This window comes from Moschus berezovskii, chromosome 11 (assembly GCF_049115385.1).
Source record: "Moschus berezovskii isolate FMDL1 chromosome 11, NW_MosBer_1.0, whole genome shotgun sequence".
Taxonomy (NCBI): domain Eukaryota; kingdom Metazoa; phylum Chordata; class Mammalia; order Artiodactyla; family Moschidae; genus Moschus; species Moschus berezovskii.
In genome coordinates, this window is record NC_142470.1 from 2,229,310 (window position 1) to 2,244,457 (window position 15,148).

General features: G+C 63.5%; 1 protein-coding gene across 4 annotated transcripts in view; it reads left to right on the top strand.

The window, feature by feature from the left end:
• The first annotated feature begins 3,678 nt into the window (after positions 1 to 3,678).
• Positions 3,679 to 15,148, top strand: part of VAV2 (vav guanine nucleotide exchange factor 2) — a 175,009-nt gene continuing 163,539 nt past the window's right edge. The window contains exon 1 of one of the 4 annotated variants that reach the window (XM_055401057.2): positions 3,679 to 4,010. In XM_055401057.2, the coding sequence (XP_055257032.2) occupies positions 3,807 to 4,010 (204 nt within the window). In that variant the 5' untranslated portion in view covers positions 3,679 to 3,806. The remainder of the gene's footprint in view (positions 4,011 to 15,148) is intronic. The other 3 variants (XM_088841008.1, XM_055401055.2, XM_055401056.2) reach the window with 3 other exon arrangements.

Sequence of the window (15,148 nt, forward strand, 5' to 3'; positions counted from 1 at the left end):
TTGAATCCATTTTACCCATTTATGACTTCTCTAAAGAAGATATTGGATTTTAAAATTGTAGTTGCAGTGCTTTGCTGAGCTGTTGGTTTATTTATTTGGTGTTTATTTTTTTTAGCTGTGCGGCTTGCAGGATCTTGGTTCTCTGACCAGGAAATGAACCCCTGCCCTCGGCAGTGAAAGCGTGGAGTCGTAACCCCTGGATTGCCAGGGAATTCCCTATGTGGTGTTTCATTTAACAACTTTGTTGACCACCTACCACGGGCTGAGCCCAGTTGGCAGTGCTGGGAGTGAACTGGGGACAGGCCAGAGATGGCCCCTGTGACCACAGAACTGGCGATCTAAGGGACTGAGATGGGGCAACAGAAAAGTAGTCGCAGAGGAAGTGAGGGTTCAAGCCACGTGGCTGTCCGGGCAGGAGTCCCAGGCAGGGTGGCAGGTGCAAAGGCCCTGGGGTGGGGGCACCGCTGCAGAGCTGCAGGAAGTGAGGCCATCTGGGGAGTAGCCATGCCACGTGGGACCTGTCTGGGAAGACATCTGATTTCATCTCTGGTGAAGAAGAGCCGTGGAGTGCCCCCTGTCTGGGCAGGAGAGTGACAGGGCCTCACGAGGTTTCACTGGGTCTCTGCTGGCTGCTGAGGACAGACTGGAGGGGGCGAGGGTGCTGCAGGTGGAGGCCAAGGGGCCCAGGAACAGGGGCCTGTGACCCTCCGTCCCTACCCTGAGGTATGTGACTCCCTGCTCTGTGGGCTTCATCTGTGCCACTGGGCTGGGGCTCCCAGCTTCCTGCCTCTCCTGTGGACCATCCAGCGCTTAGCACAGGCCTCTCGCGCTAAGGAAAAGCGCCGTCACAGTGGCCACATGCGCTCAGTCACTCGGTGATGTCTGCCAGGCTCCTCTGAGAATCGCCAGAATGCCTGGGGATTCTCCAGGCAAGAATAGTGGAGTGGGTTGCCATGCCCTCCTCCAGGGGAATCTTCCCAGCCCAGGGGTTGAACCCAGGTCTCCTGCATTACAGGCAGATTCTTTACCACTTGAGCTGCCTGGGAAGCCCGGAGTGCAACCTCCAGAGGACACTGCTCACTTGCAGGTCGTGGGCTCCTCCCCAGGGCGCCGTCTCCATGGAACGCGGTGGGACTTGTGCCAGGGGTTGTCTCGGCAAGCAGCTGAGTTTGAGAGGGGATGGATGCTGGCAGGACATGCCAGGACAGTGTCCCCTCTCCCTGAGCTGTCCTCTGACTTGACGCAGCCCAGCCGCGCTCATGACGCCCACACTGAGGGTTTGGAAGGGTTCCATCAGGCTCCCTTCATTCATTCGTTCCCCCCCAGCCCGCTCCCTCAGAGCCTCCTCCAAACCCTGTGAGGTCCACGGGTCGGGTCAGTGTCCCCCGTGCCCTCCTTAGGTCACTGGCAGTCAGGAAAGCGCTGGGATTGGCTCAGTAACACACAGAGGTGAGGCCCAGGTCTCCTGCCTTGACTTCCCTCCAGACTAAACCTGATCCTGTTGGTGCTGGGCAGCGCCTGGCCAAGGGGCAGCCAGGTGGCCACAGTGCTTCCGCACCCACCAGGGGGCGGCAGACGACCGACCATGCAGCTGGCTGGCGCCGGGCTGCCCCTGTCCCCAGCTGGGGCTCCTCCTCTGGGCTGGTTCCCTGTCCAGGCAGGAAGACAGGGGGCCGTGAGAACCCCAAGGAGTGCCCTGTTCCGCTCCCGGCACTGTGCAGAGTTCCCGGATAACTACTCCTGTCCCCTCCTCACCAGCGATTCCCACAGGGAGGGGGCTGTCCACTCTATGGGGGGGGGTTCCTGCCAGGGGAACGTGCCCTGCAGTGTCTCAGATGAGGGGCAGCTGGAGGTGCCAGTTCCGGCTCTGTCCCCACTCGGCACGATGCCGGAGGAATCCGCCTGCTGGAGGGGCGATCTTTTGTCCTGGGCAAGGTAGGCTGGATCCCAGCCGTTTCCAGCCGGCTCCTTCCTGTTCGTGTTCACGAAGCTGCCGCACCCGCTTCCTCCTGGAAGGAAGGAAGCCCGGACAGCAACTTGTTCTGATGTTACTCCTGCCAGGGTCTGGGGTGGGGTCTGGGGTGTGCCCCAGGAGGCCAGCCCTTCCCTCACTTCTCTCCACAGGCTGGAACCTGGCTGGAATCCCCGTGCTTCCTCCTCAGTTTGGGAAGGGGCCAGCCTGACTCTGCAGAGACCAGTGCCCAGAGTGGGGGGGTGGCAGGGGGCCTCAGGAGACCCTCGCTGGCTAGTAGCAGACCCTCACCTTGCGCTGGCTCCTGCCCCAGGAATGCCAAAAAAAGAGGCAATCTGGGTCAGGAGGGCAGCTGCCCGGTGCTGCCCCATGCTCAACCCAAGTGTGGGGGGCTCAGGGATTGCTCACCTCCACCCTCACCCCAAGACTGCACCGGTCTTAGCGAGGCAATCACACTTGTCCAGGTTCACCCAGCTGAGAACCGGGTCTCCTGACAGCTGAGCCAGGATCCGCATCATTTCACTGCCAGACTGGCTCCTTTCCTCCTAGCAGTCCGCCCACCTTCGCAGGAGGCCAGCTGCTGGGAACACAGCCCACCCACTCCCCCCTGGAAGGCGTGGCCCAGGAAGGAGTTCAAGGCAGGGTCAGGGGACCCCGCAGCCAGCGTGGAGGCGGCGCCACCCAGGGCCGGGTCTGGCCGCGTCCCCTTTCCTCTCTCCCACTTACTATGTCACATATTCCATCTCCGACGCCAGGGTTTGCCCTCTGGGCAGCTGCCAGTGGCAGCCCTTTGGGTTACAGAACAGGGGAATCCCGGCCTTTGAGCGCGATCAGGGGCTTTCCTGCGGGTCCCTGCCCAGGGCACAGGACAGGAAGGGGCTCTGGGCGAGTCTCCGGCCCGTGTGCCTCCCGCCTCGAGTTCTCCTCCGGGGGCCGCTTCGTGGACCGAGAGGGCGCCGGACGAGTCCTCCTAGCCTGTGCCCCCTCCAGGGTCTGTCCTGCCCGAAGGACCACGCAGAGGCCCCCAGCGCGACAAGGGCCACCTCCCGAGCTCCTCCTGAAACGCAGGAGGGGCTCAGAGGCCACGACCGGCCGTCACTCCACAGGCGAGGTCGCGCGCCCGCGGCGCAGAGGCTCCCCAAAGCCCTGGTGCCTCCCGGAGAAAGTCCGCGGGCTCGGGGCCGCGGCCGCGCCGCTGCCCCCGCCCGGCGCAACTTCGGAGAGCGGCCGCGGGGCAGGAAGCGGGGGCCGAGGGGCGGCGCCAGGCGCGCGGGCCCCGCCCCACCCCGCCCCGGCCGCGCCCCCGCGCCCCCTGCGCCCCGGAGCCGCCGAGCCGCAGAGTCGGATCGCCGGGCACCGCGCGCTGAACCCGAAGGCGGGGCGAACAAAGCGGCGGCGGCGGCGAGGGCGGCCCAGGCCCCGGACGCGCGGAGCGAGCGACCCTCCGGGCCTTTGTCTCGGGCGGGGCAGAAGCTGCGGCGGCCGCGGGGCGCCCCGAGCGCAGAATGCGGCGCCGGGCGGCGCGGATCGAGGGGCGCTGCGGCGGGGGGCTGCGCGGAGCCCGGCCCGGGGCCTGGAGGGACTCGTGTGTGTGAAGGGGGACCCGGCCGGCTGCCCGGCGCCCGCCCCGCGACCGCACGTGGGCGAGGAGCCGAGGAGGCGGAGGCGGAGGAGGAGGAGGGGACGCGCGGCGGCGCGGCGGGGGCCCGGGGCCGCCCGCGCGAAGCCCCGCCCCGGCCGCCGAGCCCCGCGCGGGCGGGCGGGATGCCCCGCGGCCGCCGCACTTTGGCCGGAGCGCGGCCCTGAGCTGGCCGGCCCGGCGGGCGCGGGCGCCATGGAGCAGTGGCGGCAATGCGGCCGCTGGCTCATCGACTGCAGGGTCCTGCCGCCCAACCACCGCGTCGTCTGGCCCTCGGCCGTGGTCTTCGACCTGGCCCAGGCGCTGCGCGACGGCGTCCTGTTGTGCCAGCTGCTGCACAACCTCTCCCCCGGCTCCATCGACCTTAAGGACGTCAACTTCCGGCCGCAGATGTCCCAGGTGAGGGTCCGGGCGCGCCGGGAGGGGCCCCGGTGCGCAGCCGTTCGCGCCGCCGGTCGGCCCCGGGGCCCGGATCCCAGCGGCAGCCTCGGGGACGTCGGCGGGCGGCTGGACGGGGAGCCAAGAGGAGACGCGCCCCGGGCCTCGGAGCCGGCTGCTTCGAGGGGCGATCCCCGGAGGCACGAAGTTAGCCAAAGTCCCCCAAGCCCGGGGCGCGCCTCCGCTGCCTCCGGACACTGCCCGGGAGCGTCCGCTGCTGAGTCCGCGCCTCCCAGGAATGTGGACACATCGAGCCCCGGCGGGGCGCTCACCACCGCCGCCCTCCCTTCCGGGCCTTGGCGTCGGGACCCAGCGAGTCCCGGCCCCTGCGGACCCCAGAGATCCTGCCGCACAGGTGGCCTCCTCAGGCGTAGTGTCTTGGCTTTGCGCCTTGTGGCTGGACGCCCTGGAAGGCGAACCGACAGGCAGCGGGCCCCGGGGCGCGGCGGGAGGGGCCGGCAGAGAGCGGGTGGGCCTGGGTTGCCGCCCCCTAGCCGTCCCCAGCCTCCTCCTGACCCCCCGGGGAGGGAGCAGGCAGCGCTGGCGCCCCAGGTCGTGCAACTCGGTGGGAACCGGAACCGCTCGTGGCTTCCCCAGGACCCTCAAGCGTGGCCTTTGTCGCGGAGGCGCATGTGGCTGCCCGGCAGGCAGGCAGGAAAATGTCTGCTTGGCCAGTAGGAGCTGCCTCTCTGGCTTCCAAGGAACTTGGTGAAGACTTAAGCAGAGAGTAGGCTGCTTCCTGCTCTCCTGGCCCCTCAGCCCCACCCCAGCACCTCTGAGGGGGCCATCCTGCAGCAGGCCAGCAGCAGAGCCCCTGTTCTGTAACCCTGGGCAAGCCTGGATGGACAAGGGCCCTTCATGAGTGTGACAACCGAAGTGGGCTGGGAGGAGGGATGGCGTGAGTCACTGCTTTTCGAGGCTGGACTGCATGGCCTCTGCCCTTTGGCTGTGACCGCGTTTCCAAGGAGATGGGGGCACCCCCCCCCGTCCCCCAAGAGGATAGGGTGGCCTCTGACAAAGAGGAGTCCTGAGGGGGCAGGGGGCCACCCTCTCGCTCCACGGTGGCGCACGGCCCAGGGAGGGCCCCAAGCTCCCTGAAGCCAGCGCCGACCCGGGCCCTGTCAGTGCTGAGTAGCCCCAGATCCTGGGGCCGGGTGCCCTGATTGTGGGACTCTCACAGACCCAGTCCTCTCCCCCCTGCCCCGGGGACTGGGAAGGACTTACCCATTTAAGGCAGGAGGAACTGAGGGGAGGATATGCTGGGGCAGAGCTGGACCCAGAGTGTCTGCCTCTGGCTGTGAACAGCAGGGGATGCCCACCCCCCAGCTGATTGGCGGAGGGCACAGCTAGGGCTGGGTCTTGGAGCTGCCCCCCTCCCCAGGGCAGGATGGGGAGAACAGGACTGGCAGGTGGCTGGCTCATCTCCAGTGCTGAAACTGCAGAGACTTTCTGGGGTCCCTGGAACCCCCAACCCCAGCCCAGGTGAAGGGGCGCTAAGGGGAGCTGGGTGGGTGGGAGGACCCGACGGGCGAGTGTCTTTCTTCATAGCCACGTGCTCTTGGTGAGATGGGCACTGTCGCCTCCTGCCAGTGGCCGCTTTAAGGGCCTCAGTTTCCCCATCTGTGTAGTGGCACTAGTGGCTGCCTCACAGCCCTGATGGGAGGGTTCCACGAAGGAAGGCGGAGAATGTCCTTAGTGCTGTGCGCTGACTGAACGGTAGCGATCTTGCCTGGACGTGGGCAGGCATGGCCCCTTGTGGCTGAGGGCTGGCCTCCCCTGCCTGTCATCTCATGGAGGGTGGAGCTGGTCACACCAGTCTGTATGTCTGTGGCTGGCACGGGGTTGGTTGTGGGTGCTGCATAAACCTGGGTTAGCCGGAGGGCCCCGTCTGTGTATTCCCAGTTAAAGAACATTCTGTGGACCACATCTGGCTGTGCAGGATTTGGGAGAGGAACGTGGGGTCTGTCTTTGTGGCTGTTCTTTGCTGTCTGGGGTGCTTCCGTGCCCGAGACGGAGGAGGGAAGAGGACGCGGTCCTCCCTGTTCGTGGGGATTGCATCCCGAGAAAACCCCAGCTGCCCCTTCTTACCCATCCTGCCCTGGGTGAGGCGCCGTCCTGGAGGCACAGGCCGCCCTTGTTTCTTTCTTATTTATGTTTCTGGTCGCGTTGGGTCTTCGTTGCTGCGCGTGGACTTTCTCTAGCTGCGGCAGCAGCTGTTTGTTTGATGCAGCGCGTGGGCTTGTCACCGCAGTGGCTTCTCTTGTCTGGGAGCGCGGGCTCTGGGCGTGTGGGCTTAGTTGCTCTGCGGCAAGTGGGCCCTTCCCTGACCAGGGATCGAACCCGTGTTCCCTGCATTGGCAGGTGAGTTCTTAACCAGCAAGCCTCCGGGGAAGTCCCCACCGCTGTTTCATAAATCAGACAGCTACATCTCAGCGAGGTCGACGGACTTGCCCCAGGTCACGCAGGTAGCTGGTGGCGAAACTGAAATTTGACGTTGGGCCTCGCTTTCAGGACTAATCTCAGAAGCCTGTTCTCTGTCCTCTTCCTGGCTTTCTGACGGGTGCTCCTGGCCTGCTTCTCATTCGCTCCTGGTGTGTGTCTGTTTCCATGGGTGGGGCGGGGTGTGCCTGCCTGTTTCCTGTGGGGTCTGGCTACTTTGCTGGCCAGTGGGCGGGGCCCTTTTCCATCTCCCTGTGGCCCCTGCGTGCCTCTCCATGGCCCTGGCCAGCCCAGAGGCCTTCCCGACGCCCCTCATTCCAGAATGCTGCTCTGGCCCCTCCTGTGACAGTGACGTCCTATTCTCAGGGCATCTGCGTGGCCCTCCGCTGGGTGGTCGGCCCTGAAGATGCTTCATAGCTGTGTGCGCTCACTGAGCATCTCCCGTGTGCAGAGCCGGCCTCAGGAAGGCTTCTCAGGCAGCCCCGAGTTGCTCCTTTGTCCTGCCCTTCTGGAGCTGGCGGGGTGTGCTTTAATTTTTTTTTTTAATCCAAAATGCCTGGCAGCCACCTTGGGTTTAATTAAACTAATTAGGCATGGCCACAATCTGCTGATCCAAATACGAGACCGTGTGTGTCCCGAGCAGCTTGGGTTATGACGTCCTGAGGTTGCTGATGCCAGCAGCCAGCCCTTGCGTTTAGTCTGCAGTCTCGACCTTTGGGACTAGCCGCCCAGCCTCCTGCCCGGAGACACAGGCTGGGAAGGCAGCCCACAGGGCCAGCAGAGAGCGCTTCGCCTGACCCACACCTCCACCCTTCCTTGTGTCAACCCCTCTGCCCCCTCCACCCCCAAGCCTGCGCTGGGCCCATGCTGGGAGACCGCCCCTGCTTTTTTTGGCCTGAGTCTTCTTGTGGGAGCTTAGTCTAGCAGCCACCTCCTCTAGGAAGCCGGCTCTGATTTCACGCCCTCCCGTCCCGTAGCACTGCGAGCCTGGCCCTTGGCCTCCCGTGTCTCGGTGTGAACCTCTGACCCTGCGCTCCCCATGGTTTGCTTCAGTAACAAGCATCTGTCAGGCACACTTGCTGCTCACCCTTCAAAACCCTGGAGCTGGTTAGATTCCGGGTGTGGCTGCCCTCCCTCCCCAGGCCTGTGTGATGTGAGCCCTCCCGAGGGGTCTCTGGGCCTCTGACAGCCGTCCATCCCCCCGTTTGCTCCTGTTCATTCTGATCCTTCCTTTGAGGAACAAGCACAGCCCGGCAGGCGCCCGGTCCCCACGCTGAGCTGCTTTCTGGCAAGCGGGACACACCGCAGGCCGTTGAGGTGCCCGTGGATGAAGAAGTGGCCTTGAGTGTCCGGGGGGCCCCCAAGCGCAGGCAGGGGGACACGGTTCCCAAGGTTCCGGGGTGTGACCCCCGGGCCGGCGGGGAGCTAGGAGACAAGGGCACATTCCTGTGGAAACAAGGAAATCTTTTCTGCTAAGTCAGATTTTAACTTTGAACATGTCTTGACACTCATGAGAGGTTGTTGGCGCCCTGCACCCCCCAGGTCTCCTACAGACGAGGTCCCCTCCGCAGCCACCCGAACCCAGAAAACAGGGGCAAGGCGGCCATCACCGAATCCACTTGAGTTTGGACACGGGTCTCCACAAACCTGTGCCAAGGGTCCACCTGGGGGCTGGGACGGCTACTCAGCCTCACCTTGATTTTCCCGACCTTGACGCTTTTGAAGCTGACAGGCCCCTTTTGTCGCGAACATCCCTGCCTTTGGGTTCAGCCACCGGTTCCTTGTGTTGGATTCAGGCTTTGGACCTGGAGAGGGTGGAGGGACCACGCGGTGCCTCTCCTGGATCCTGTCTCGCAGGTGGCGCGGGGTTTCCACGTGTCCTCTTGGCTTTAAGTCCCTTGACGCTGGCGGTGTTTGCGGCGGCTTCGCTCTGAAGGTCCTCTGTCTCCGTGTAGATCGCGAATGTTCTCTGGGGGCTGAGAAGGTCCTCCCTCCCTCCCCGTCTCAGCCCTTCCCCGTTTCCTTTCCTTCCTCTTTTTCTACCGCTCTGGATTCCTCTTCCCTTCCGCGGAGTCTCGCAGTCACTGCCACTCTTCATTTTGATGCTCAGGTGGTCCCAGGTGGACCAGGGGCCGCTGCTTCAAGCTGCTTCTGTGTGTCTTTTTGACATGTTCCCACCGTTTTTTTGAGCTCTGTTGCCTTCCTAGCACAAGATACTTGAGATCATCTTGTATTTTATTTTGTCCCGGCTCAGGAACCAGCCATTGGTGTAAGGGGCCCCGGGTCTGTAGTGCAGAGACGGGTGTGGAGCTGGGATCTGGCTGCACACACACCTGTGCTGTGGTGTCCTCTCCTCCACTCAGTGCTCAGACCTGGGCAGTGTGTGTGTGCATGTGTGTTCGCGCGTGTGTGCCTGTGCGTCTGCGTGTGCATGTGTGTGTGCCTGTGCGTGTGTGTGCACGTGCGTGCATGCGCGCGTGTGCGTCTGCATGTGCATGTGTGTGCGTGTGTGCCTGTGCACGTGTGTACGCGCATGTGCGTGTGTGCACATGTGTGTGTGCACGTGTGTGTGCACGTGTGTGTGCACGTGTGTGTGCGTGTGTGTGCACGTGTGCCTGCGCAGTGTGTGTGCACGTGTGTGTGTGCACGTGTGTGTGTGTGCGTGTGTGTGCACATGTGTGCCTGCGCAGTGTGTGCACGTGTGTGTGTGCACGTGTGTGTGCGTGTGTGTGTGCGTGTGTGTGTGCGTGTGTGTGCACATGTGTGCCTGCGCAGTGTGTGTGCACGTGTGTGTGTGCGTGTGTGTGTGCGTGTGTGTGTGCGTGTGTGTGCACATGTGTGCCTGTGCAGTGTGTGTGCACGTGTGTGTGTGCACGTGTGTGTGCGTGTGTGTGCACATGTGTGCCTGCGCAGTGTGTGTGCACGTGTGTGTGTGTGCACATGTGTGTGTGCACGTGTGTGTGTGCGTGTGTGTGCACATGTGTGCCTGCGCAGTGTGTGTGTGCGCATGTGCGTGTGTGTGCACGTGTGCCTGCGCAGTGTGTGCGCATGTGTGTGTGCGTGTGTGTGTGCGTGTGTGTGTGCACGTGTGTGCCTGTGTGCGTGTGTGTGCACGTGTGCCTGCGCATGTGTGTGGGCGCATGTGTGCCTGTGCGCATGTGTGTGCGCATGTGCGTGTGTGCACGTGTGCCTGTGTGCGTGTGTGTGCATGTGTGCCTGCGCAGTGTGCACGTGTGTGTGTGCGCGCATGTGTGTGCGTGTGTGCGTGTGTGTCTGCATGTGCATGTGTGTGCGTGTGTGTGCCTGTGTGCGTGTGTGTGTGTGTGCGTGTGTGTGCCTGCGCAGTGTGTGTGCGCGTGTGTGCGCGCGTGTGTGCGCGCATGTGTGTGTGTGCACGTGTGTGTGCGCGCATGTGTGTGTGTGTGCGTCTGTGCACACAGAGGGCTGCACGCATTCACGTTTCTATTTGTCTTCTGACTGTAGCGGTGCCGCCAAGTAGAAATACGTGAGCCGCATCCATCTCTTAAAAAAATTCCTGGTGGTCGTATTAAAAAGGTAAAGAGAACTATGTCACATTAATTCTAAGACTACACTGTGCGTAACCCACGCCCAAGGGGCCAGAAATCAGATCTGTGGGAGTGGAGAAGGCATATTCTTTTCCTGCACCAAGCGCAGATGTACCGAGAGAGAAGAGCGGATACTCAGTACATCTGTGGTATTAAAATTTCATGCGAGGAGGGCGATTAGGACAAATGCCTGGGAAGGCTCCTGAGTGGGGGGTGATGCCGACAAAACTTCCTGAGCACTGGCGTTTCCAGGTGGCGGGGTCCGTGGGCACCCAGTGTGTACCCCCGGGCTGGTGTGGGGGACGGGAGCGCAGAGGCCGGGGGGCAGGGGTCTCGTCTGTGGCGCTGACCTGCTGGCTGGAGGGGCCCTTGCAGCCTGGGTCTGTGTGTCGGAGGGGAGGGCAGGGGCTGAGGCTTGGGTCTGGAGTCGGCAGGGAAGGCTGGCGGGCGTCCTCTGCCCTGGTCGTGGGTGGGCACAGGCTGGCGGTGGCGGAACATGGTTTGTTCGTACCGTGGATGTGGATGACAGCCTCCTGGCTTTGGGGTGACCACTGGCAGGCAGGGTGAGCACTGCTGAGTCCTGAGCAGGAGGCCGTGCTGAGGGATAACCCATGGTGTCTGTCTGTGGCCTGGGGCCTGGAAGCCGGGCGTGTCAGCGCCTGAAATGAGGACTCAGCCGTGCCTGGGCCCAGGGCCTGACCAGGGCAGGTAGCCCCACTCTGGGGCCTCGTTGGAGCCATTTCCGGCCCTGAGGTTCCACATGACCGCAGCTGGCCCCTCGTGGGCAGCCAGGTGCCCTCTGGCCCCGCCATCTGTCCCCGTGTCCCTGCGGCTGAGGTTTCCCAGGACGAGGGCAGGGCTGCTGGGATGACGCCCAGGTGGACCTCTATCCTGACTGCCCCTTGGATCCCGCTTCTGCCCTGGCGCCCAGCCGGCCACCACCGCCTGTCTTCCCAGAGCAGGAGTTGGCAGATGCTTTCTGTAGAGGGCTAGGTAGTAAATATTCCAGGCCCCGTGGGCCAGACGGTCCCTTCTCAAATACTGGACTCTGCCCTCATTTGGCGAAGGCGGTCTGGATGATTTGTGAAGGAGCGGGGGTCTGTGCGCCCATGAAATGTTTTCATGGAGGAGGAAATGTGAATTTTGGATACTTTTCACATGTCACGAATTACTATTATTTTTTTTTCCTAACCATTTAAAAACGTGGAAACCTTTCTTAGCCGGGAGGCTGGGGAGAGCCAGGCTGCGGTTTGCCTGCTCAGAGCTCTTCCCAGAGCCTGCGAAGGTGTCCTGGTCCCCGGGGATCCTCCCCTCCCCATTCCCATCACAGTTTGCAATTATGTCTCCATTTGTATCCAGAGCCCTTGGCACGGGCTGCTCAGGCAGCAACTGCTCCAGGGAACAAAGCTTCCTCCGGGCTCACCTGGTGCCCGGAAACTGCTGAGCGCGGTGGCGATGAGCTCACCGTGTCCCTGGAGCGTGTGTGGCTCGGGCTTCTTGGCTCGGGCTTCTGCGCCCTCAGCCCGCTGAGCTGCCTGCAACGGGCGGGTAGGGGGCCCCGGCTCAGCCGCTCGGCTGCGGCGAGAATCCTGTGATGAGGTGTCACTGGCTGGCCGGGCCTCGGTCTCCCTGCTTGGACCGGGGTCGACTGTGGCCGCCTCTCAGGCCGTCGGGAGGATTTGGAGAGAAAATGTGGGCCTGCCTCCCACCAGGCCTGGTAAGCCTCCAAACACCGCGCCTCCACCCCACGCCCAGGTGGCCAGCTTGCTCCCGCTGGCTGGTCACTGGCCCTGGCTCGCCAGCGGCCTCCTGGGGCAGGGCCTCCACCGTCCACCTGGCCTCCCTTCACCTCTGCTGGCTGTAGGGCCTCTTGGTGGTACGGCCCCCTGCGGGATGCCAGGGCCCTGGGTTTGCACCCCCTTCCTGCCCCGGGTGCTGTGTGTGGGGGGCATGGAGGACCCTGGGCCCACGTGGAGGACCCAGGGCCGGTGGGCAGCATCCTGCCCCTTCGCCTGCTGGTGACCGGGGCCGGCCGCCTAACGGAAGGGATCTCACCCGTTCTCTCTGCCGCTTCCTTCTGGGCGGCTCTTGGCTGGCTGGCACAGCACTTGCTGTCCTGTCCTTTGGGTTCCCACTCCCCACCCCCCACTGTCCCCGGCAAATGGCTGCTGCCTGGCCATGCCCTGTCCTGAGAAACTTTGCTCTCTGTCAGTCTCCCTGCCTCGGGAGACCCTGTGAAGAGCAGGGTTGGACGGCTGTGCCCCGTGAATGGCGGGGTGATGGGCAGCCCTGGGACACCCAGCGGCAAGAGGGTGGAGGCCTCGGGCCAAGCCGCCCAGGTCTCTTGGCCTCTAGAGTGCCCTTCACTTCGCTCCTCCGTCTCTGCCAGCTAAACAGCCTTGGCATGGTCCCCATGGGTGAGGAGGTGGGGGATGCGCAGTGCCTGAACCCAGAGCCAGCCCGGCTGCCCAGCTCCACCTTGCCGCCTGCAGGGGCCGAGCTCATGGGTGGTGCCCCCGCCCTGCCACTCCGCACCCTCATGCTGGGCGGCCCTTTGCGGCCCAGGGCTCTGCTTCTCCCTGGTGAAGCCCCTGAGCTTGACCCGGAAGGGCAGTTGGGGCAGGGGCGCGGACGCTGCGGGCCCCACAGACCTCGTCCGCACCAGGTCAGGAGCTGGCCCTTGGCCTGGGTGGGATGGACCCCCCCCCACCGCCCCCGAGCCGGGGAAGCTTCCAGTTTGGCCTGGACGACCCCCGGCTCCCCTGCTTCCTCCGCGTTCTCCATCCTCTGAGGCACCACGCTTTCCGGGGACTCTCCAGAGGTCAGCATCCTGTGGCCACCCAGATGGTTTCAGTTTCTGAATCCCCGAGAAAAACAGGAATAATAACCATGCAGCCGCAGAGGGAGGTGGGCGGTGCTGGGGGTGCCCGCCGGCCGGGAGGGGACCACGCAGGGCGGCCCCCACGTGAGGCCCCCCGCCTTCGGAAGTTTGCGTGTTGCTGGGAATACACGCTCTGTTCTGTGGGACCTGTCATCGCTGTGGAGTTTATATAAGGATTAAAATACTTATCTTTAACCCCTCGAGCCGGCTTAAACTTTAGGCCGTAAACGCTTGTGTTGGTTTGTTTGGTTTTGTGCTTTTGATTACAAAGGCAGCGTGCGCGTGCGGTGTCCAGTGAGACCCGGTCCGGGCGGGCGGGCGCGTGGCCGCCCGCTGGCTGGCCTCCCATCCTGCCATGGGCTCGGTAGCTTTCGGGCCTTTCCGGGGATAGGCCCCCACCCGACCTGCCCTGAGGCCTCGTCGTCATCTCTGCAGGTCGGGCACTTGTCTGCTGTTTGTGCTGTCACAGGCCTTCTGAGGTGTCACCACACTGCCTCCTGACCAGTCCAGCCGCTCTGCTGGGGCGTCGAGGCTGCAGCGGGAGTCATGTGTACTGAGACGTGGGGGCGGCAGGGCAGGGTGCGAGGGGCGCGTCGCCTGACTGCAGTCACCTCGCGGGTGGGCAGGTGTTGGTTCCAGGCGTTTCTCTGCTCCAGGCACCGCCCCGTCCCCCCCAGCCCTGCCTTTGCCCGCCTCCCTCTGAAACACGCTGTCCATCCTTCTCCAGTCTTCAGCCACATCTGCCTGATGGTCGCATTTGTCTCACAAGCATAGGATGCCATCAGGGGTGGGGTGCAGGCACTGTGCGGAGCTTGTGGGTGACACCCGACCCGTGGGTGAGGGGCCAGTGCAGCCCTCTTGGCGGCTGTGGCTCCCAGTTGCCGAGTCGCCTGCCCGGCCATGCAATCCCGATAGGCTGGGGCTGGGCTCACCCATCTGGCCCTCCTCATGCAGGTGTTCCAAGGCCTGAGTTTTGGTTTCCTCCCCGTGGGGCTGGCTGTGGTTGGCAGAAGTGTTCCTGCCACGTTTGGCACAGTGAGGCTGGAGGGCCATGGGTGCAGCATGAACCTCCCCATCTTTCAGCCTCACCGGGTGTCTGGTTCCTGGTGCCCGGCACTCAGGGCAGCTGGGGAGGTTTAGTCTGTTCACGCCTCGTCTCCAAGGCCCCCTGGGGAGGTGGGAGGTGCCGGCCCCTTAAGGTCCTGAAGCCATGTCCTGAGACACTCTCTCCCTGGCCCTAAGCTCCGGGACCCTTCCTTTACCCTCCACCCCAGAGGCGGGGCATCTGAGCTCCCCCCCACCCGCCCCCAGCTTGTCTGGCTGCTGGGACTGGAGACAAGCATCCAGGAGTCGTTCGGGGTTCTGGGCACACGTCCAGATGCGGGGGGGTCTCTGTCCCCTGAAGTGGTCTAATTCCTTTGTCACCCCAGGGCTCAAAGGAAGCAGGCGGGAGGCAGGGCCGCAGGGTGTGACCCAGGCTGGAGACGGGGCGGGTGGTCGCCCTGGCTCCCCCCGATGCCGCGTGCCCGCCCCTCCCCTCTGGGTTGCTCGCCGTAAAGGGACCAGACACCCCTCTCTCATGATGGTGGGGCAGAGTCAGTGTGGTGAGGGCCCAGGGCTGGAGCCTCGGCTTTGCCACGGATCGCTGTGGGCCCCTGAGCTTGACCTTTTGGAGCCTCGGTTTCCTCCTCTGTAGGATGAGGATAAACACAGCATCTTCCACGGCAGGCAGGCGATGGGTAAACAGCATGTGGTCTAACCTGTCAGTGGGGTGCCCTCAGCCGTAGAGAACAAAGCCCGGAGATTGTCCGGCAAGGATGGGCCTCAGAAACGTTATACTGAGTGACAGGAGCCAGACACAGAAGGACAAGCCCTGTGTGAGTCCGTTTCTGTGAAATGACAGGACCTGCAAATCCAGAGACAGAAGGCAGGTCTCTGGTCGTCGGGGGGATGGGAGGGAAAGCGGGGGAGGGGGAGTGACTGCCAAAGGGTACCGGCTCTGTTCGGGGTGACGGAAGCTTCTGGAATTAATAGTGGGAGTCATTGCACAACATGGGAAAGTACTAAGTTTTGTTATGTCTTTTTTGTTTTTTGGCTGGGCTGTGAGGCTTGTGGGGTTTTAGTTCCCCGACCGGGGACTGAACCGAGGCCCTGGCAGTGAAAGCACTGAGTTCTCACCATGAGACCGCCAGGGAATTCCCCTTGTGTGTGGT